The 22,048-nt window shown below is 40.6% G+C and overlaps 1 protein-coding gene across 5 annotated transcripts in view; it reads left to right on the plus strand.

The window, feature by feature from the left end:
• TRPM2 (transient receptor potential cation channel subfamily M member 2) overlaps positions 1 to 22,048 on the plus strand; it is a 211,715-nt gene that overhangs the window by 43,694 nt on the left and 145,973 nt on the right. For all 5 annotated transcript variants that reach the window (XR_016311706.1, XM_089670093.1, XM_089670113.1 and 2 more), the window contains 2 exons: positions 3,441 to 3,607; positions 16,859 to 17,030. Coding sequence is in view for 4 of the 5 variants with exons in the window: in XM_089670093.1 (XP_089526219.1) it covers positions 3,441 to 3,607; positions 16,859 to 17,030 (339 nt within the window). In the remaining variant the exon portion in view is untranslated. The remainder of the gene's footprint in view (positions 1 to 3,440; positions 3,608 to 16,858; positions 17,031 to 22,048) is intronic.

Consider the following 22,048-nt stretch of genomic DNA (forward strand, 5'->3'; position numbering starts at 1 on the left):
ATTAAATACAGGAGGAATCAGAGGGCCTTGCTCGTTGGAGCTTACAATTTAAAAGGGAGGGTCATGTGATACAAAAGGTAATAACTGTGGGAGATATGCTGATGGAGACAAAAGTACACTTATTAGGTGGGGGCAAGATAGGCTTCTCTGAAGAGATGGGTTTTCAGGAATTTTCACGGTTTTCACGTTTAAACATAGACAGAGTAGGAGATAGTTGGACCGATTGGGGTAGGGAATTCCATAGGATTGGAGAAACTCAGGAAAAGTCCTAGATGTGTGCATGGGAGGAAGTGACAAGGGAGCTAGAGAGCAGGAGATCTTGGGAGGAATGAAGAGAACAATTTGGTTGGTATTTTGAGACAAGATTAGTGATGAAGCTGGGGACTGAGTTGTGGAAGGCTTTGTAAGTTGTTGATAGTATTTTGAAATTAATTCATGGGGTGAGCAGAAGCCAGTAGAGGGATTTGCAGAGAGGAGTAGAAGACACTGAACGGTTGGTAAGGTGGATGAGTCTGGAAGTAGCATTCACAAGGGACTGAAGATGGGATAATCTTTGTAGAGGTAAGCCAATGAGGAGGGAGTTGCAGTAGTCAAGGTGGGAGATGACCAAGGAGTGAATTAGAAGCTTTATGGCATCATTGGTTAGGAAGGGGAACATTTTGAAGATGTTGTCTAGGTTGAGGCGGCAAGCTTTGGACAGTGATTGGATGTGGGCCTGAAAGGATAGTTCAGAGTCCAGGATAACATCTAGCACCTTGGCATGGGGGGATGGGTTGTGGTTGTGCCATCGATCTTGACAGAAAAGTCAGGGGAAAAGGCACGTGGAGGAGGAAATATTATGAGGTCGGTTTTGGATAGATTGAGTTTAAGGAAGTGACATCGAGGCTGATATGTCTGTTAGTAAATTAGTGTTGCACATATATTTTGAAGGAGTGAGCTGTGGGATATACAGTAGAGATAGATTTGGGTGTTATCAGCACAGAAATGGTATTGGAAGCCATGGGAGGCTATCAACTGACCTAGGGAGGAGGTGTAGATCGAGAATAGGAGTGGTTCAATAACAGAACCTTGGGGGACCCAGACGGAGAAGGGAAGAGAGAAGGAAGTAAAATTGTAACTGACGCTGAAGGTGCTGTGGGATAAGGATAATAACCAGAAAATAGAACAGTCACAAAGACCAAAGGAGTGGAGTTTTTTGAGGAGAGGGTGGTCCACTGTGTCAAAGGCAGCAGACAGTAGGAGTACAGAATAGTATCCAATGGTTTTAGCTGTTAGTAGATCATTTGTGCGTTTTAGGACAACAGTTTCTGTGGAGTGCAAATGCAAACTGAAGGGTATCAAGAAGATTATTTTCAGTGAGATGGTTGCTCAGTCAGTTGTAGCTTAAACACTCAAAGAGTTTGGAGGAAAAGGGGAGTAAGGAGATTGGGTGTATGTTGTTAAGATTGGTGGGATCCAGTGGGGGCTTTTAAAGTATGGAGGTGACTAGTACATGTTTTAATGAGGTGGGAAAGATGCCAAGAGGGATTGAAGATGTAAGTTAGAGGTCGTAAGATAGAGCTAGAGGGTGATCATAGCATTTGCAAAGGAACAGGATCCAAGGGGCAGGTGGTTAAGTGGGTGTTTGAGAAAAGTTTAGCAACCTCGTCCATAGTTTGTGGATTGAATGAGGGAAGTAATGAGTATACCATGGAGGACATGGAGTGAAAAGTGAAGGGAAAGCTGGTTTTGGGAAGAAGAGGAATGAAAACTAAGCTGTGTAGATTGTGGCTGCTGCCAGAGGGTGTGGGGTGATGAGAGCATTGGACACAATGGCAGTCCAGGGTTTAAGCATATATTTCCAGAAGGTAGGAGAAATAGAATGGTAAGGGAGGTAATATGAGAGTGTGATTTATATGAAGGTATATGCCCCAGCATCCTGGAGATTTTAATAGCATGTGGGTTTAGAATTGGCTAGAGTTGATGAGTGCAGTAATAATGAGAGGACAGAAGTATTTTGGAGGTTTGTGATTAAATCTGAGTTAACATTGTCTTGTATTACTAAGTGGGCCTTTTTGCTGTGCTGCTTCAGTCAAGGATTTAAGATACGTGATAATCAATATATTCAGCTTGTAAAAAAAAATGTCTACCTTTTCAATGAAGTTTGTGGACTGGGTCATACCAAGAGAAACCAAAAAACCAAGTATTTTAGAGAGAAGTTCACAAAGTGAAATACAATACCATTCCCTATCACATAATCAATTGCTGGTCTTCAAACATTTTATATGAATATGAGTGCACATGCTTCTCACTTCTGCAGGTTTAAAGCTGAAAAAATGTTTTCTGGGGATTGTAGTGATGGTGAGAAGGCTAACCATGGTGATTGTCACATTACACTATTATTTATAGATCAAACAGTGCTGATATCTTATATTGTGTAACAAAAACTAGCACAATAATGAGAGGTGTAGGTCACATTGTCCCTGTGGTCTCTTCCATTCTGGTATGTCTGGGGTTCTCCCTGGTGTCTATTGGGTCTCTGTGGGTCCTAGATGCTACTCCCCAGCAGGCTCCGGAGTAGTGTCCCTGACTCAGGTTCAGATCCTCACATACCCCCTCTGCAGTTACTCCTTTTTCTCTGGCCATGTCTGCACTGTTCTACACAGCCACTCTACAGCCTCTCAGCCTGCTCTCTCTTCTTGAAGACTGTCTCTAGCTGTCTCCTTTTCCTGCCTCCCTGTCTCTCCTCTGCCCACTCTGTTCCTCCTACCCTGTCTTTGCATTCCCTCAGATCCAGTGGGTAATGCTAAAGGTCCAGCTACCTAAGTCGCCAATCAACATCCTGCTCTCATCCTCTTATTTTCCCCTGCTCCCTCCAAACACTGTCCTGTCATCCTCGCAGGGAAGAGAGGAATGGCTGTGGTGTCCGCAAGAATGCTAGGGTCATGTGGCTCCTACTTCTTCATGGGCCACTGGCCGGGGCTACACTTGCTTTTAAATAAAGCGACATTTGTATCTTAAAATTACTTACATTTTGAAAATGTTATACATTTTTTAAATTAATCTTAGACAATCTAAGAGCTTTGTTTAGGATTAGGTTAAAGCAAACTATGGTTTTAACTAAATTAAAACTCTAAACTAATAACTTTTCACAAAAGCTATTCTGGTAGTGTTATCATGAAATTAGACTGTCATGTGTAAAGTAATAGGTAGGGATAATGTATTAACTATTTTTGATTATTAGTTCTCTCACTAACCTGATTGATGGAAACAGCAGTGTACACTGAATTATAATTTCTGCTGCTCCTATGTATTGAATACCAGTGCTAAAGTTAGAGAATTACCATGGGTGTTGAATTGTAACATTGTTCCGTTTGTACTACTCGGGCTTTGGCAAAAAGAAGCAAAAGTTATATAGTATTTATATTTTTTTTTTCACATATTGTTTGCATGTCATGTAGGTGCCTGGATTATAACTGGTGGTACTTATGCTGGTGTAATGAAGCATGTTGGCGAAGCAGTAAGAGATTTTTGCATTGGCAAAGTCAATAGGAACAATGAAATTGTTACTATTGGTATAGCTACCTGGGGAATTGTTTGTAATCGAAACAGTTTGATCTCTACCACAGTAAGTATTATATTTTACATGTTTTATTTAATATTGTTGTGAAAATATTGTTTATGCTTTCTTAAGTTGTTCATTTTTGTTATGCTCCTTCGTCTTACTGTGTTATTTTAAGCTGGCCATAGATGGATTGATATTCGGCTGGTTCAGCAGGTACTGGCCGAATTTCAATCCTTCTTCGGACAGGCTGGTTGGGCTGAATTCAATCTCTTGATTGTTTTCTGTACAACCAGGCCATTTTTGTTTTGCTCAATCAGTTCTGCTGGCTATATCTGGCAACACTGATCAATGTATTCTGACAGCAGGAAACTCTCCCCACTGTCATAATAAAATAGCTCCATGGGTGGTATTTATATAGCTATTCCCCCAGTGAACATTCATGCACATTTGTTCTGTGTGAATAGTGCAAAAAGCTGATGTTATTAGGCTATTTCCTGAATTCAAATATTGTAAAACAGTGCTACCCAACACTCCACCACCCTATCTTATTCAGACATCTTCTACATCCATCAACTTGATATGGTAAAAATAATAATCAAAACTTAGCTTATAAGACTCAAAATGGTATGTGCAAAACGTTATGTGCAAAAATTGTATATAAAAAGTGCTCTTGTGCTAGTAAAGTGAACAACCAATTCATATATATGCAAAGCCTATGCCCAAAGTGCTAATGTGCAATATATTAGGTGTCCAATTCATATAATAATAAAACACATTTGTGACAACTATGTTGACAAAATAATAATATGTATAAATGTCCGCCACAGAAACAAATCTCAAAATTCCAGAAAGAGGAAGAAAACAGGAAGTTCCCATAATGTAAAACCATAAAACCACTTTATTTATAAAAACAATTACATTCAACTCACATGGACAAGTGTCGCCACTGACACAAGTGTTATAGCATGTAATCTGAATCGGGTCGTATCCGGCCACCACTAGTTTGCCACAAGCTCCAACCCGCCGTGTGTGGTGATGTCACATCCAGGCCCCACCCTACATGTTTCATCATTCAACATCCTCCTGTATTCGTCAAATGGTTTTTTTTTTGTTTCTGTTTTAAATAATTTTTTAATGATTTAAAACAGAAAATTCCACATTTGGCCACCAGATAGGACTAAGTATCATACCTATGTTACTTAGCACCATCTAGCAGTCATTTTCATTTTAAATCAATGAAAAACATTCAACCAGCACAGAGCTAGTCTAATACCATTCATTGTTTAGCCCTAATTGCACAGAATAAATCTACATGCACTTTCACTGGGCAAATTGCTGTGCATTTTTTTTTAAATACACCCTATAGTGTCAATTAAGGTGGTATTTCATTTCAGAGCATGTTATTTTATTTGATGCAAAAAGGTAATTGAAGTGCCAAATTGTATTTTAATTTTTTTCATAAATCGATGTTGTGGAAACTTTTTTTATGACTCCAGCAAGAGACATCCCCAATATCCAACAAGAGACAGCCCCATATGTTGCAAGGGTCATCCCTAATATCCAACAAGAGACAGCCAAATATCCAGAAAGAGACAGTCCCATATCTAGCAAGAGACATCCCCCATATCCAGCAAAGGTATCCAGCAAGAGACATGCCCAATATCCTGCAAGAGATATCCCCAATATCCAGGCAGCAGCAGTAACAGACAGCCAGGCAGCCCCTATATCCATCTAGCAGCAACACTGACATTTAAACAATTATCAAAAGCAATGTACTTAGTCTCATTACGCAGTGAGCAGCCAGTAGTCTCAGGACAGGATAGGACATCGCACAGTAGCTCTTCCTCAGAGCTGCCACTGCCTTCCACTCTCTTAAAGCTGCAGCCAGAACTGCAGGAACTGTGTCGGCTTATGTGGCTGCCAGCTCACTCTGTGGCCTGGCTGCAGTATTAAACATTTTGTAAAAAAAAGTCATTATCCCTGGTGGAGGTGCTGGAGTGCTGTTCCAGAACGTTCCAGCAGGAAAAAAAAGCCCTGACCATTACAACATGGAAATCCTAACAACCAATTACATCATCAGTTGATATGGAGGATGTTGGTCATCTGCACAGCATCCTTGTTTGTCTTTTCTCTGCCCCTCTCTGTCAGCACTGGTGTCACATTAACTGAGTGATGGAGAATAACTTAGGGAGAGGAGAAACATTGGAATACTAGTCAGTACCAGTGTGCAAAAGTGCATTTGAGTTGGAAGAATAAATCATCTCTAACATTGGATGTCCTACTTGTGTGGATGTTGACACATTATGTAAAACTATTAGAATAGTTTTTTAAATTTTTTTTTAATTCTCTTTATTCATCTTTTTATATTAAAGAGATTACAAAAAAACCTATTGGCCATACCCAGGCTTAGACAGTTACATATAAAAACAAGAATGAAAAACAACAAAAAGTGCAAAAAGCGCTAAAATCAAGCATCTATGATGAAAAAGGTTCACATACATTCACAATGTCAGAAAAGGTAGTGAGTAGGCTATCTTCACTAGGCAGGTGTAATACTAAGGACAATGCAGGACAACATTAATACAAGATAACATCACATTGAGGTATCACCTGAAGGTTTGTTATGGATGAGTATGGATGAGTCAACCCATATATCCCAGATTTTGGAAAAATTTTAGGGCAACCCCTAGACTCATAAGTGTACTTGTACAGAGGTATAGATGAATTGACCACGTTTTTCCAAAAGTCAAGTGTGGGTGCTGTTGGCGACTTCCATTTAAGTAATACCACTTTGTGAGCAAAGAATAACAATAAACTTATCAGTATTCTCATTGCTCTAGGCTTAGCTAATAAGTGAACTAGAACCAAAATGCAAACATCCACCGTCAATGGCACAGATATCATTGTGCATTTATGAATACACTCAGACACATCATTCCAAAGTGTCTAGATCTTGGGATACAGCCAAATGACATGTATAATGGTTGCCGGGTCTATTGGACAACGCCAACACGAGGCCAGGAGGGTAGGGTAGATCCTATACAACCTTTGTGGAGTGATATAGACCATGTAGAATCTTGAATTTGATTAGTCTGTCTTTTGCAGAGACAAATTGTTGCACATGGTACTCCCAAATGTCGTTTTTCACTTTTTAGAATGGGTTGCCTTAAGACTGTCCATAATGTTAGAGGGTGCCTCGAGATTGTCCATAATTTTAAAGGGTGCCGTTACTGAAAAAAGGTTGAGAAACACTGACTTAGAAACATGTGGCCACATGCATTCAAATACTGCCGATTCAGATGCATTGAGGAAAAAGGAAGAGCTCTTGTGGCTTGATATATCGAAGCATTCTCATAAATATTGCAAATTTACTTATTTAACTAGTTGCCATCCACCCTATAGCAGTTTTACTACTACAGGGTGGACTCAATGTGCAAAATCACATATATATGTGTATATATGTATGTATGTATGTGTGTATATGTGTATGTGTGTGTGTGTGTGTGTGTGTGCGTGTGCGTGTATATATATATATATGTGATCCGTGCTCCCAACGTGATAGCAGGTAGGGGGCGCACGCACACGAGCACGCCGCTGTCATTCGGTGCAGCTCCAATCAGTCAGCAGATTCAAGCCAGTAATGTTCAGCCTGGATCAGCTGAGTGATCACTGCCCTATGACAGATCTTCTAATGTGTTTACATTACACAGGCACCGGAAATGATGCAATCTCCTCTCCCTGGAGCACATTGTGTTCCAAAGAGAGAAGATAGCAGATCCATGTGAGTCAAAAGCACTACACCTTACAGTAAAAGCACTGATAGCTCACATTTAACCTGCTAATCACCCTCCAGTTAGCACCTTCACCTGCCCTGTCACCAGTGTCATTAATACAGTGTACAGATTTGTTTTACTGATAACTGTATTAGTGTCACAGGTGACTTCTGCTAGCATTAGCATCAGTTAGCCTCCCTCCCATATAGCGTCAGATTGCCAGCCACTACTTCAGTCATCACATTTAGCCCTCTGATTGCCAGGAACATGCTCATATACACAATCAACCTTCATTGCTACTGTAGAGTCTGAATGGATCAATATCTTTGAGCAAATCATCACTATACCAGTGTCCGCAGGATCAGCCCATCACCTGCCAGCACCTGCATTTAGCCCCTGCGCTTAACCCCCCCTTCTCTCAGGCCTGATCTCTGCTAGCATTAGCAGGTAAATTGTATTGTAGCAGTTCATGCAGTCCCTGACAGCCCTGCTCTTTTTCCCATCTGTGCCTATGAATTTAGTGGCCAAAATGTCCAAAAAAAGGTACTCTAGTGAAGAGGCCTACAGGATTCTGAGTATGTCAGATGAGAGCAAAAGGGAAGCCTCACTGACAGAATCTGCCTCAGAATACAGGCAGCTGCTTCCTGACAGATAGCTCAGACGATGGAGTAGAGGTCCCTGCTAAGGTCAGGCGTAACCGACCCCGTTCCCAGGTTGCTGAGGTGTTACAATTGCATGATGATTTTCATATGCAGCAGAGTGCCAGTGCTAGTGCCACTCTATTTTTTGATGAACTGGCGAGAACCAGCACTGCAGTATCACTTGGTGACGTGGCAAGTCCCATAAGTGCAGTACAAGCTAGTGCAGTGGCTAGCACAAGTAGTGTCCCGCAGCCACCAAGAATTCGCACACAGGCCCATAGAGCCCATAGTGTCTTTCCAGATGTGCTTGCAAATCCTGATTGGCTGCCCACAAATTCTGCAGCATCTGTACTTCCCCCATTCACTGTGCAACCGAGAATTCAGGTGGAAACTGCAAATTTTACTACTCCCCTTGATTTTTTTTTATTTGTTTTTCATAAAAGAATTGATTGTGGATCAGAGAAATTTATATGCACAACAATTTATCGCCACCAACCTAAATTCAAACCTTGTCAGACCATTTGCATGGAAACCTATTACAGTTTCAAAATGTAAAGTTTTTTTGGGCCTAACCTTCAACATTACTATAAAAAATATTTGTGGTTGTATTGGTCCACAGACCCAGTTCATCATATGCCCGTGTTCTCTGCTGCCATGGCCAGTCATAGATATGAAAATATAATGTGATTCATGCATTTCAGTGACAATACACTCTGTCATCCTCGGGGATGATATGATAGGCTGAATATGATAGGCTCCCAAAATTCAGCCCCTCATAAATCACCTTAACCAAAAATGTGCAGATGTGTATAATCCCCAGCAAAACATCTGTGTTGATGAGTCCAACGTTAGTTTTTCTGGTCGCCTTACATTCAAACTATTTCTCCCTGGCAAGCGTGCCAGATATGTGGTCAAAATGTATAAGACCTGTGAGAGGGCAACAGGCTATACATGTAATTTTCAGATTTATGAGGGAAAAGATAGTCACATGGAGACCCCTGGATGCCCAGACTACATGGGGAGCAATGGCAAGATAGTTTGGAACTTGGTGTCACCCTTTTTTCTATATGGGGTACCACTTATGGACAATTTTTATACAAACGTGCCACTATTTAGACATTTATACAATCTTGGAATTAGCGCATGTGGCACCATATGACCTAATTGCCAGGGCTTCCCCCAACGGCTTGTAAATACCAATCTTAGAAAGGGGGAAAAAGCCTGCTTGAAAAATTATGAATTGCTCGCAGTGAAGTGGAAGGGCAAACTGGATGTTTTCATCCTATCTTCCATTCACGCAGACACAAACATCCAAAGTTCTACTGCAGTTGGTGTTGTTGAGAAGCCCCTCTGTGTCCATGACTATAACCTTAACATGGGAGAGGTGGACTTCCGCGACCAGATGATGAAGTTGTGCTTAGTTTCCCAAAAAGTCAGACGCTGGTATAAAAAAGTGTCTATTTCGTGCTTTACAAAGCAACTGGATAAAGTGGATCCTTCCTAAAATTCCAGGAAGAGATCATCACTGCCCTTTTGTATCCAGAAGGTGCTGTGGCCCAAACCCCCAACCCAGACTCACAGAGCTGACTGCATGAGAAGCATTTTCCCGATGTCATTCCTGGTACCCCAACTCAAAAGACAACCCAAAAAAAATGTAGTGTCAATAGCAGACACGGAATTAGGTGTAACACTCACTTTTTTGTCCCTCCTGTCCTGGCCAACCTGGTATCTGCTTCAAGGACTGCTTCTGTCACTATTAGTATAGGGTACAACATGGCACAGTCTAGAGCACATATATACACAGGGTCTCAAAAGATGTTAGGTAGTCAGGAACTCTCTATCGCATTTTGAGAGACACTACCATCTGGATGTTGGGTAAAAAAATTAACAGTAAAAAAACCCATAAAATATAAAAAAGTAAAAAAAAAAAATAGTTGTCATTTTATTTAGTTAGTTTTTTATTGTTAATGTTTTATTGAGTTACTATTTTATTGTTACTGTTTTATTGTTAACCATTGCTGGGTTTTTTTGCAGGAATGCCATTCAGCTGCAACACTGATCTGTTTATTCTGACAGCAACAGGGTGTTGCTCTCAGAATATGCGTAAGTGTGTGCAGCGCTGTTGGACAAGATTTTTCATCTGCAGTTAAAAAAGAACATACACGCCCAAGCATGGGGGCCTGGTGTGGCCAGTAGGTGGATTGATCCTATGCTTCGGCATATATATTAAATAATATTTTTTGGCATATATTTCAATGAAAAAGTTGTTTCATTGAGTTACTGTTTTATTGTTTACCATTGCTGTTTTCTTTGCAGGAATTCTATTCAGCTGCAGCATCGATCTGTTTATTCTGACAGCAATAGGGAGGGGGGTCTTGCTCTCAGAATATACATAAGTGTGTGCAGCGCTGTGGGATTAAATTTTTCATTCGCAGTTAAAAAAGAGTATATACGCCCACGCATGGGGTCCTGGCTGTGGCCAGTGGGTGGATCGCACCTATGCTTCGGCATATATTTTAAAAACTTTTTTTGGTAGAGATTTCTTCATATGTGTGCCTACCATTAGAAGTGGGTGGATGCAAGGTGGTATATTCTAATGGTGGGCATACCAACACTCTTTTTCTGGAAGAGATTTCTTCTCTTTTTTTCATTCAGTCCACAGACTGCATAAATAAAAAAAAAAAACATAGCTTATATACCCAACAAGGACCAGCAACGTACTGGTGCATCACTGGACTTTGAGTGGTTATACCAGGATGATGCCTGCAGCTGCAGATAGTTTAGGAGACAAGACGTTACGAACATGTCATTACTTCAGTTTCGCCGGATATAAGCAGCACTGTTTTTAAATTGGAAAAGCATTTCATCACACTGATCCTGGTGAAATCAGATGATGTAAGGGCAGAGGAGATATCTAGAGCCTAATAGACCCCAGATTTCTCAGAAAAGAGTAACTGTCACTGCCTATTGCTGTCACAGGGGATATTTACATTCCCTATGATAACAATAAACGTGATTTTAAAAAAATGAAAGGGATAGTGTAAAAATAATTAAAAAATCAAAATGAATTAAAAAAAATGAAAGCACCCTCACCCCCCATGGGCACAAGCATGTGCTCTGTGTTGGTATGTAAACAGCGGTTGCACCATGCATTTGAGGTATTGCCACAATCGAGGGCAGTAGAAGAATTTATTTTTTTACCACAAGTTTTTGGAAAATGATAAAAAAATTATTTTTTTTTACACAAAGTTGTCACTTAAACAATATATTGCTCACACATGCCATGGGTTTATGTGGAATTACTCCCCAAAATACATTTTGCTACTTCTTCCGAGTATGGGGATACCACATGTGAGAGACTTTTTGGCAGTCTTGTCACGTACAGGACCCCAAAATCCAACAAGCACCTTCAGGATTTTAAAGGGCTTAATTTCCTCGTTACACTTCCAGACTACCTATCATAGTTTCGGTGGCCTTAAAATGCCAGAATACAACAAAACCCCCCAAATGACCCCTTTTTGTAAAGTAGACACTCCAAGGAATTTGATAAGAAGCATGGTGGGTATTTTGCAGATCTCGTTTGCTGCCACAAGTTTTTGGGAAATGCAGAAAGAAAACGAAAACATATTTTTTCTTTTCTTTTTTTATTTTCAAAACATTGTGAGAAAAAAAATAGACCACCACAATACTCACTATGCCTCTTAATAAATTCCTTGGGGTGTCTACATTTAAAAAAAGGGGTCATTTGGGGGGGGTTTGGTGCTATCCTGGCATTCAAGGGCCTCTGAAACTGTGATAGGTAGTGAAGATTTGCAATGAGGAAGTTATGCACCTTCAGGCTTTCAAAGTAGTCATTGGATTTCGGGCTCCTGTATGTGGCTAGGCTTACAAAAAGTCTTACACATGTGGTATCCCCATAATCGGTAGAAGTAGCAGATTGTATTTTGTAATTGGTGTAATTACACATATACCCATGGCATATGTAAGCAATATATCATTTAAATGACAACTTTGTTTGAAGAAAACATTTTTTTTTGTCATTTTCCAAAAACTTGTGGTAAAAAATTATTATTATTATTATTACAGGATTTATATAGCGCCAACAGTTTGCTCAGCGCTTTACAATATAACGGGAGACAATACAGCAACAATGCAGGTCAATTCAAGAGGGTTAGGAGGGCCCTGCTCCTTGGAGCTTACAATCTAAGCGGTAAGGGGCTAGTGGTACAAAAGGTAGTAACTGTGGGGGATGGACTGGTAGGAGTAGAAGATTCCATCATTAGCTGAGGGCAGGATAGGCTTCCCTGAAGAGAGAGGTTTTCAGAGATCGCCTAAAAGTGAGCAGAGTAGGCGATTGTCTGATAAATTGGAGCAGAGAGTTCCAGAGGATGGGGAAGCTCTGGAGAAGTCCTGCAGACGAGCATGGGAGGAGGAGACAAGGGAGCTAGAGAGCAGGAGGCCTTGCGAGGAGCAGAGAGTATGGTTTGGGTGATATTTGGAGACAAGATTGGTGATGTAATTTGGGGCAGAGTTATAAATGGCTTTATATGTTATTGTTAATGTTTTGAATTTTATCCGTTGGGCAATGGGAAGCCAGTGGAGGGATTGGCAGAGATGGGTGGCAGATACGGAATGGTTAGTAAGGTGGATGAGTCTGGCAGCAGCATTCATGACAGACTGAAGAGGGGATAGCCTGCAATGAGGTAGGCCAATGAGGAGGGAGTTACAATAGTCAAGGAGAGAGATAACCAGGGAGTGAATGAGTTGCTTAGTAGATTCCGAGGTTAAAAATGACCATATCTTGGAGATGTTGCAGAGGTGAAGTCTACATGATTTGGACAGCGATTGTATTTGTTGCTGAAAAGACAGATGGGAGTCTTGGATTACACCTAGTACCCTGGCATGAGGGAAGGGACTGATGGTTGTATTATTGGTCTTAAAGGAGATGTCAGGGGAGGGGGAATGTGCTGGAGGAAATGCTAAGAGCTCAGTTTTGGAAAGATTGAGTTTGAGGAAGTGGAGTGACATCCATGCTGATATGTCACTTAGTAGGTTAGTAATGCGAGAGGAGACTGAAGGGGTGAGGCGAGGAGTAGAAAGATAGATTTGTGTGTCATCAGCATAGAAACGGTACTTAAAGCCATGGGAGTTTATCAAGTGACCAAGGGAGGAGGTGTAGATGGAGAAGAGAAGGGGTACAAGGACAGAACCTTGAGGGACCCCTACAGAAAGAGGGAGTGGAGCGGAGGAGACAGAGTTATAGATAACGCTGAAGGAGCGCTGCGATAGGTAGGAGGAGAACCAGGAGGGAGCAGAGTCTCGCAGACCAAGAGAGTGGAGTTTTTTGAGAAGGGGATGGTCAACAGTATCAAAAGCCGCAGAGAGGTCAAGTAGTAAGAGTACGGAGCAGTGGCCATTGGTTTTAGCAGTTAGTAGATCATTAGTGAGTTTTAGTAGGGCAGTTTCAGTAGAGTGGAGTGAGCGAAAGCCAGACTGTAAAGGGTCAAGAAGGTTGTTGTCAAGGTAAGAGCTCAGGTGATTGTAGACTAAGCGTTCTAAGAGTTTAGAGGTACAGTGGGGATCGAAAGTTTGGGCATCCCAGCTAAAAATTTGTATTAATGTGCATAAAGAAGCCAAGGAAAGATGGAAAAATCTCCAAAAGGCATCAAATTACAGATTAGACATTCTTATATGTCAACAAAAGTTAGATTTTATTTCCATCATTTACACTTTCAAAATAACAGAAAACAAAAAAATGGCGTCTGCAAAAGTTTGGGCACCCTTGTACTGCCCCCTTTGGCAAGTATCACAGCTTGTAAACGCTTTTTGTAGCCAGCCAAGAGTCTTTCAATTCTTGTTTGAGGTATCTTTGCCCATTCTTCCTTACAAAAGTCTTCCAGTTCTCTGAGATTTCTGGGCTGTCTGTCACGCACTGCTCTTTTAAGGTCTATCCATAGATTTTCAATTATGTTGAGGTCAGGAGATTGTGAAGGCCATGGCAAAACCTTCAGTTTACGCCTCTTGATGTAATCCCCCGTGGATTTCGAGGTGTGTTTAGGATCATTATCCATTTGTAGAAGCCATCCTCTCTTTAACTTCAGCTTTTTCACAGATGGCATCAAGTTACCATCCAAAATTTGCTGAAATTTTATTGAATCCATTTTTCCTTCTACTCGTGAGATGTTCCCTGTGCCGCTGGCTGCAACACAACCCCAAAGCATGATTGATCCAACCCCATGCTTAACAGTTGGACAGAGGTTCTTTTCATTAAATTCTGTGCCCCTTCTTCTCCAAACGTACCTTTGCTCATTCCGGCCAAAAAGTTCAATTTTAACCTCATCGGTCCACAGAACTTGTTTCCAAAATGCATCAGGCTTGTCTATATGTTCATTTGCAAAGTTCAAACGATGATTTTTGTGGTGAGGACGTAGAAGAGGTTTTCTTCTGATGACTCTTCCATGAAGACCATATTTGCACAAGTATCTCTTTATAGTGGAATAGTGTACCACAACTCCAGTGTCTGCCAGATCTTTCTGGAGGGATCGTGCAGTCAAACGTGGGTTTTGAATTGTTTTTCTCACAATCCTGCGAGCTGTTCTGTCTGATATTTTTCTTGGTCTTCCAGATCTTGCTTTAACTTCCACTGTTCCTGATGACTGCCATTTCTTAATTACATTCTGAACAGAGGATATTGACATCTGAAAACGCTTTGCTATCTTCTTATAGCCTTCTCCAGCTTTGTGAGCGTCAACTATTTTCAGTTTCAGTTTTCTAGACAACTGCTTAGAAGAACCCATGGTGCTGATTGTTGGGGCAAGGTCAGATGAGTCTGGGTATTTAAAACCTTTGAGATTGACATCACCTGGTCTTCCCAGACGATGATTGAGAACAATCCATGACACTGGCAGGTCTCAGCTTGGCAAAGGGGGCAGTGCATGCTATAAATTCTGCAGGGTGCTCAAACTTTTGCAGACGCCATTTTTTTGTTTTCTGTTATTTTGAAAGTGTAAATGATGGAAATAAAATCTAACTTTTGTTGACATATTATAAGAATGTCTAATCTGTAATTTGATGCCTTTTGGAGATTTTTCCATCTTTCCTTGGCTTCTTTATGCACATTAATACAAATTTTTATCTGGGGTGCCCAAACTTTCGATCCCCACTGTAAATGAAAGCAGGGAGATGGGTCTTAACTTGTTCAGGTTGGTGGGGTCAAGAGAGGGCTTTTTAAGTATGGGAGTGATGTGTGCATGATTTAGAGGGGTGGGGAAGGCACCTTTAGAGAGGGAGAGATTGAAGATGTGAGTTAGGGAGCATAGGATAGAAGAAGAGGGTGACCGTAGTAGTTGTGTGTGGACAGAACCCAGGGGGCAGGTAGATAGATGGGCTTCTGAGAAAACCTTAGTGACTTCTTCAGTAGTAGCAAGGTCAAAAGAGGAAAGTGTTGAGGGGGGTTTAGTATAAGGTTTGCTAAGTGGGATGGATGTTTTTGCAGTAGAGATGCCCCTATGAATTGCACCAATCTTGTTTTTGAAATGATTTGCAATCTCGCAAGCAGTGAGTGAGGTGCTGGGTGGAGGTGGAGGTGGAGAAAGTAGAGAGTTAAAAGTAGAGAAGAGACGACGAGGACTGGATGACAATCTATTGATGAGAGTGACAAAGTAGGCTTGTTTTGCAGCATGGAGGGAAGAATTGTTTATTAAAACAGCAGATTTATATAGGGTGAAAGCTTGGTGTGAAAAAATAAAGTATTCCATTGACTCAACATGCCTCTCAGGGAAGAAAGGAACAGGAAGTGCCAATCTAAGTGCAGTGGCCTGTAGGAGGAACTAGAGGCTCTGAGCGCATAGCCTGTTCCCTGTGTTCCTGGCATTCTTTCCATCAGACCCTCCACCTCTTCCGGTGATGTCACTTCCGCTGATTCATTCCACGCTGGTCAGTGCGGACTCATCTAGTCAATAGACGCCGACGGATTGGCTCCAGCACACTCCCAGACTACGGGAAGACTTCCCCTCACACTGCACCCACGGCTTATACCATCCAGCTGACTGGCATGATCGGCGGTACCTGCAGGAGGGATAGGAGCGGTCACATCCACAGATGAGCTTGTTTTATTTATTGTCCTGTGAGTGTTTTTAATCCTACATAATAAATATTACTTTTACAACCGCACTTAGATTGGCACCTCTTATTCCTTTCTTCCCTTCTTTGCATACAGAGTTGGCCTTACTCTATAGGACGGCTGCCAACTTTGTGTAAAAAAAAAAAATAAAAATGTTTTGTCATATTCCAAAAACTTGTGGCAAAAATAAATCTTCCATGGACTCAACATGCCTCTCAGAAGAAAGCTTAGGGTATCTACTTTCCGATAAAAGGGGTCATTTGTGGGTGTTTGTACTGCCCTGGCATTTTAGCACCAAGAAATGTGATAGGCAGTCAGAAAGTGAAAGCTGTAAAATTCCAGTATCCATACCATAGTTTGTAGACGCTATAACTTTCACACAAACCAATTAATATACAGTTATTGGGATTTTTTGTAACCAAAGACATGTGGCAAAGTACATTTTGGCCTAAATTTATGATGAAATTTGAGTTTATTGGATTTTTTTATGACAGAAATGAGAAATTACTGTTTATTTTCAAATTTTTTGTCTTTTTTTGTTTACTGCGCAAATAATAAAAAAAACAGGAGGTGATTAAATACCACCAAAAGAAAGTTCCATTTGTGTGAAAAAAAAGGACATAAGTTTTGTTTTGGTACAGACTTGCATGACTGCTTTTACCAGCACAGCGCCGAATAGCAAAAAATGGCCTGGTTAGGAAGGGGGCTAAATCCTCTGGAGGCAAGTGGTTAAAATTATGTTTTATAATGTATTGTGCTTTTGTTTTCACACATGCAGGGGGCTGATTACCAGATAGATGAAGAAAACCAAGGAAATCTATCTTGTTTAGATAATAATCATTCCCATTTTATTCTTGTGGATGATGGTACAAATGGAAGATATGGTGCTGAAATCATTCTGCGGGCAAAGCTGGAAAAGTTCATTTCACAGCAGACAAAATTAAAAGGAGGTAAACAAGAGTACAATAGGAAATGACAAGCCCCAGTAGCAAATCTAGCTGTACACTGTATGGTCATATAGGTAGAGATCATGCAACACAAAGGGGGACATTTACTAAATAAGGGAACTTTTAACTCAATAGTTGATTTAATTTAGTGAATTAAGTGATGGTGTGTTCAATTTGAAAATCATGTATAAGGTACATAGGGGATAAAAGGTATCCCATGGAAACATTGCTTTGCTTTGTTCAGAGAGAAGTGAACAAGCTGGTCCAACTATCTGTTTGCTTTACTAACAGATGCACCCACTGAAAAAAGCTACATGCAGTATACAACACTATGTTCATGCAGCAAGATGTGAATTCCTGTCCCACTCCCGAAACAAAATTGAGTAAGGCTGAGCGCTGCTGAAGATGCAGGTGGATAACGTCACAATCTTAGTGTCACGGTCAGGCATGAAGACCAGTAGCTGTAGCATTAGAAAGGTTCAGACAATAAGCAGCAGGATAAATACACAAGTGGATCCCCTAGCAAGTGATGCAGGCTTACCTAGGGCATAGGGTCTAAGCACTAATCATCTCAATGGCTGTGATTAACAGCAACGGGAGCCAATGGTGCACACTGCTCGCTCACCCAATGAGGAGGGAAAGGCCTGGGAGAGCAAAGGATCTCATGCACATCGCTGCATTATGATGGGGCTCAGGTAAGTATTAGGGGGGCCTGCTGCACACAGAAGGTTTTTTACCTTCATGCATAGAATGCATGAAGGTAAAACATCCTTCAGCCTTTATAACCTCTTCAAATGGAAGGTTCATAGGAGGAGCAAGGAGTTCAAAGTTCAACATGATATCAAGTAAGGTTGTCCAAGGATTCAGGCAGGGAGCTGGACAAAATTTCAAGTGGCAGAGTAAGAAGAGCTACTGCCAGATTCAATCAATGTCTGGGCTCAAATCTGGATCCTGATAGTACTCCCCTCCATCCAGGACAACCCCTGGAAGTCCCAAGAATTTGCTCTTGGCTTGTCCTTCCCAGAATAATTTCCCTGTTGGGATTAATATATTACTCTGAATCTGAACCAGATATTGTAATTTGTTCCTAAAGATCTTGAAATCAAGAATGTCCTTGATTCTGTTCTGTTAGTGAAGCAAGTAATTAATTTGGACCAGCTCAGTCCAAACAAAATTTGAATTCACAAGAAACCTGGAGCTAAGCTTTAAGAATGAAGCACTGACAGGACGTTGTGTGATGTATAACGCTTGGATCACATTCAAGATGTTTTTTTTGGGGAACAGCCACATGGTGGATGAAGTGTGGATTAATTAAACTTTATATTATGCTAAGAAAAAGTAAAAAAGTCAGCAATTATTGGAGTCAGGCACCTAGCAACCAAATAGGCGTATACACCAAACCTAACATGCAGTACAGATAAAACAAATCTGAAGGTTGGATACTGATCGGACACATGGTGGAAGACACAATTTTAGCACATGAACTTTGATTTATTTGATCATTGCATTTATGTTTGATATATACAGTCTGTCATTGGAATATTGCTTAATTGTATTGCACTTTTTTTGGGCTGCACATTTGTTTATCTGTACCCTGGATGTGATTACCTAATTGTTTTGTGATGTAGATCTTGCAGCACATCTTCCTAGTGAGTGAGCAATCACTCAAGGGTGTGGTGTGCACATACTGATCTGACACTGTGGTGGAAAACACGATTTTAACACATGAACAGGGGCAGACTGACCATTTGGAAACTCGGGCACTGCCCGAGGGCCCGGGGTCAGTAGGGGGCCCCATGAGATGCCCCTGGTATTTTTTTCATAGGCTTTTTTGGCAAAGACACAGGGGCCCCATGATCCCCTATTGCCCGGGGGCCCCATGAGTTGTCAGTCCACCCCTGCACATGAACTTTATTGAATAATTTGATCATTACACTTAGATGTATTGATATGTATTTACTTGAAATATTGCCAAATTGTATTGCACTATTCTTGGTGCTGCACACATCTTTTATCTGTATTACACTTTATATTATAGACTATATTTATTGATTAAATGCACCTTGCAAGATGGACTGAATTGATATATGTGGCACTTTTTATAGCACCTTAGTGAATTCATTGTATTTAATATGTGCATTATTTCATTAATTATATATATTGCTGTCATGTAGGGGTAAGTTCTGGATATATTTTACTTAGTAATTCAGCCCTATTATATTTATCTCACTATGTTAACCATATGCCGCCCAGCCACTGTAAAAATACGGCGGCAGGGTGGCACGGCTGGGCAAAAGCACGTTTTAAAACGTGTGTTTTTAAAACAGGTAGGGGGCGCATGAGAGGCGCGCCGCCGCCCTACCTGTCCCGCCGATCACAGCCACGGATGTCAGTCGCCGGGTCACAGCCGGTCGTTACCGGCTATGTCCCGGCAAATGCTGACAGAGAGCACAGCTGCAGTAGCTGTGCTTTCTGTCAGTTCCCTGACAGCTTTTGGACACGCTGATCAGGACAGAAGAGTTTCTCTCTCCCAATCAGTGTGTCCCCTGCAGTACACACCCCCGCCCCCTAGTAAAACACTCCCCTCACACAGTTAACCCTTTCCCTGAATAATAAACTTAACCCCTTCCTCCCCAGTGCCATTAGTACAGTGTCAGTGTTTTTTTTTTTGCACTGATCACTGTATTGGTGTCACTGGGGATGTCAGTGACCCCAAGTCATTATCCCCCAATGTCAGAATGTCCGCCGCAGTCCCGCCATAAGTCGCTGTTCGCCGCCATAAGTGGCTGATCACCGCCATTATTAGTATAAAAAAAACCTAAAAATCCCAGTATCCCGCCATTTGTAAACGCTATAACTTTCACGTAAACCAATTAATTTACACGTATTGGGTTTTTTTTTTTTAGCAAAGACATGTCGCAGAATGCATTTTGGCAGAAATTTATGACTAAATTAGATTTTTACATTTTTTTTACTGGACATGTTTTATAGTAATAAGTCCAAAATATTGTTTTTTTTCCTCAAAGTTGTCAGCCTTTTTTTTTTATAGCGCAAAAAATAAAAACCGCACAGGCGATCAAATACCACCAAAAGAAAGCTCTATTTGTGTGGAAAAAAAAAGGATGGAAATTTAATTTATGTACTGTTTTGCATGACCGCGCAATTGTCCGTTTAGCGCAGCGCTGTATAGCAAAAAAATGGCGTAAATTGCAGTATCTATACCATAGTTTGTAGACGCTATAACTTTCACACAAAGCAATCGATATACACTTATTGGGATTTATTTTACCAAAAACATGGAGCAGAATATATTTTGGCCTAAATTTATAACCAACTTTGATATATATTTTTTATAGCTGAAAGTAAAAAATATCGTTTTTTTTTTCAAAATTTTTGGCCTTTTTTTGTTTATTGCGTGAAAAATAAAAAGCGCGCAGGTGATCAAATACCACCAAAAGAAAGCTCTATTTGTGTGAAAAAAAGGACGTAAATTCCGTTTGGGTGCAGCATTGCATGACCGCGCAATTATCAATTGAATTAGCGCCGAGTAGCAAAAAGAGGCCTGGTCATTAAGGGGGGTAAATCCTCTGTAGGTCAAGTGGTTAAAGGTGCACCTCAATTCCCCCCTTTTTTACAAGTGTTCAAATACCTTTACTATTTCAAAATCGTTCTAAGGGTCTAATTTTTTTATCTCTTTGTTTTACTGGTAACCAATATGCAAATAAAAGATATAAAACATAGTATAGCTATAATGTTGTAATTTGAATATCACTATCACCATCTGCTCACAACGGTTTATAGACATAATCTGATTAAATGACAGACACAGACTGTGAAACCGAAGCACATGAATGCAAATCACCTCATATGCAATTGGGATATAGCTGTGTTCTTTAATAGACTCTACTTTAGCCTTTCTATAATGGCTTATCAAGTCTCTCTCTGGATGTTATTAGTAGAGGACTCATCTCAGCACTCCTCTATAGCTGCCTTTGCATACTTCTTTCTTTGGCTCACCTCTCCTCATCTTAGAGATGTTACAGATGTATTCAAGCCCACCTTCAGACAAAATGTTATTCTTGTTTTATAATTTTGGAGATTTTATAGACCTATAATAACCTCTTTCAGGTATGTTGCTGTCTAGGTCCATGTTGGTGAGATTTGCACTCACATATGTGGTCTCCTGAACAGGAAGTGAGATTAAATTTCTTCTCAGGGAATACAGAGAGAATAAAAAAACAAGAGTATTTCTAACCTACTATTATTGTGAAATTGCACCTCTTTACCCTAAATATCATCTTTTTCTTCTACAATCAATTCTAGTCAAAGAAAGATTTTCAAAGTTACAGAAGTTGCCTGAGAGCAATTTTACTGAATCTGCTTTTCAACTATACAACAGGTAGAACATGTGAACTCAAGGTACACTCATATTATGTTGCATTATTGTAACACGAAATCAAAAGAGAAGGGGAGAGGAGGGAGATGGTACGGCTGGCAATACACTGAAATTCAGCTGACCAAATTTCATTCAGTGTGTGGCCATCCCAGATTCCCAGCTCATGTTCATGTTCAATGTTCTTCGACACAAGCTCAAGCTCTATGATCTAGAAAATATCTCAAACTGAAGCTATCTGTACAGGCCCTTAAAGCACAACTAAACTCTCTTAATAAACATTACCTATTTTTTATGCTCTAGCCTTAGTAAATAGGAGATTATATTATATTTATTTGTTTTAAACTTTCTTTTTGAATTTCTTCAGTTTTTTCCTGTTTTTTGGCTAGATTAAAATTATGTCATACATCCTAGGAGTCTTCATGTGCATTTTTTTTTCTTTCATCTGGAGGTGGGGGTTTCCCAGCTAAGCACATCCTCCTGCTTTCATATGTGAGCTAAGGGCTGTTGAATTCCATGGAGTAAATACTACACGAATCATCCGACCTTACTCAAGGTGGCCACAGATAGAAATGCTAAAAGGCATTTTTCAAAGTTATTTCTCAGCAAAATTAAGCATGGAGACATG

This window comes from Staurois parvus, unplaced genomic scaffold (genome assembly GCF_062004578.1).
Source record: "Staurois parvus isolate SC_StPar_1 unplaced genomic scaffold, SC_StPar_1.0 ptg000011l, whole genome shotgun sequence".
Classification (NCBI taxonomy): Eukaryota; Metazoa; Chordata; class Amphibia; order Anura; family Ranidae; genus Staurois; species Staurois parvus.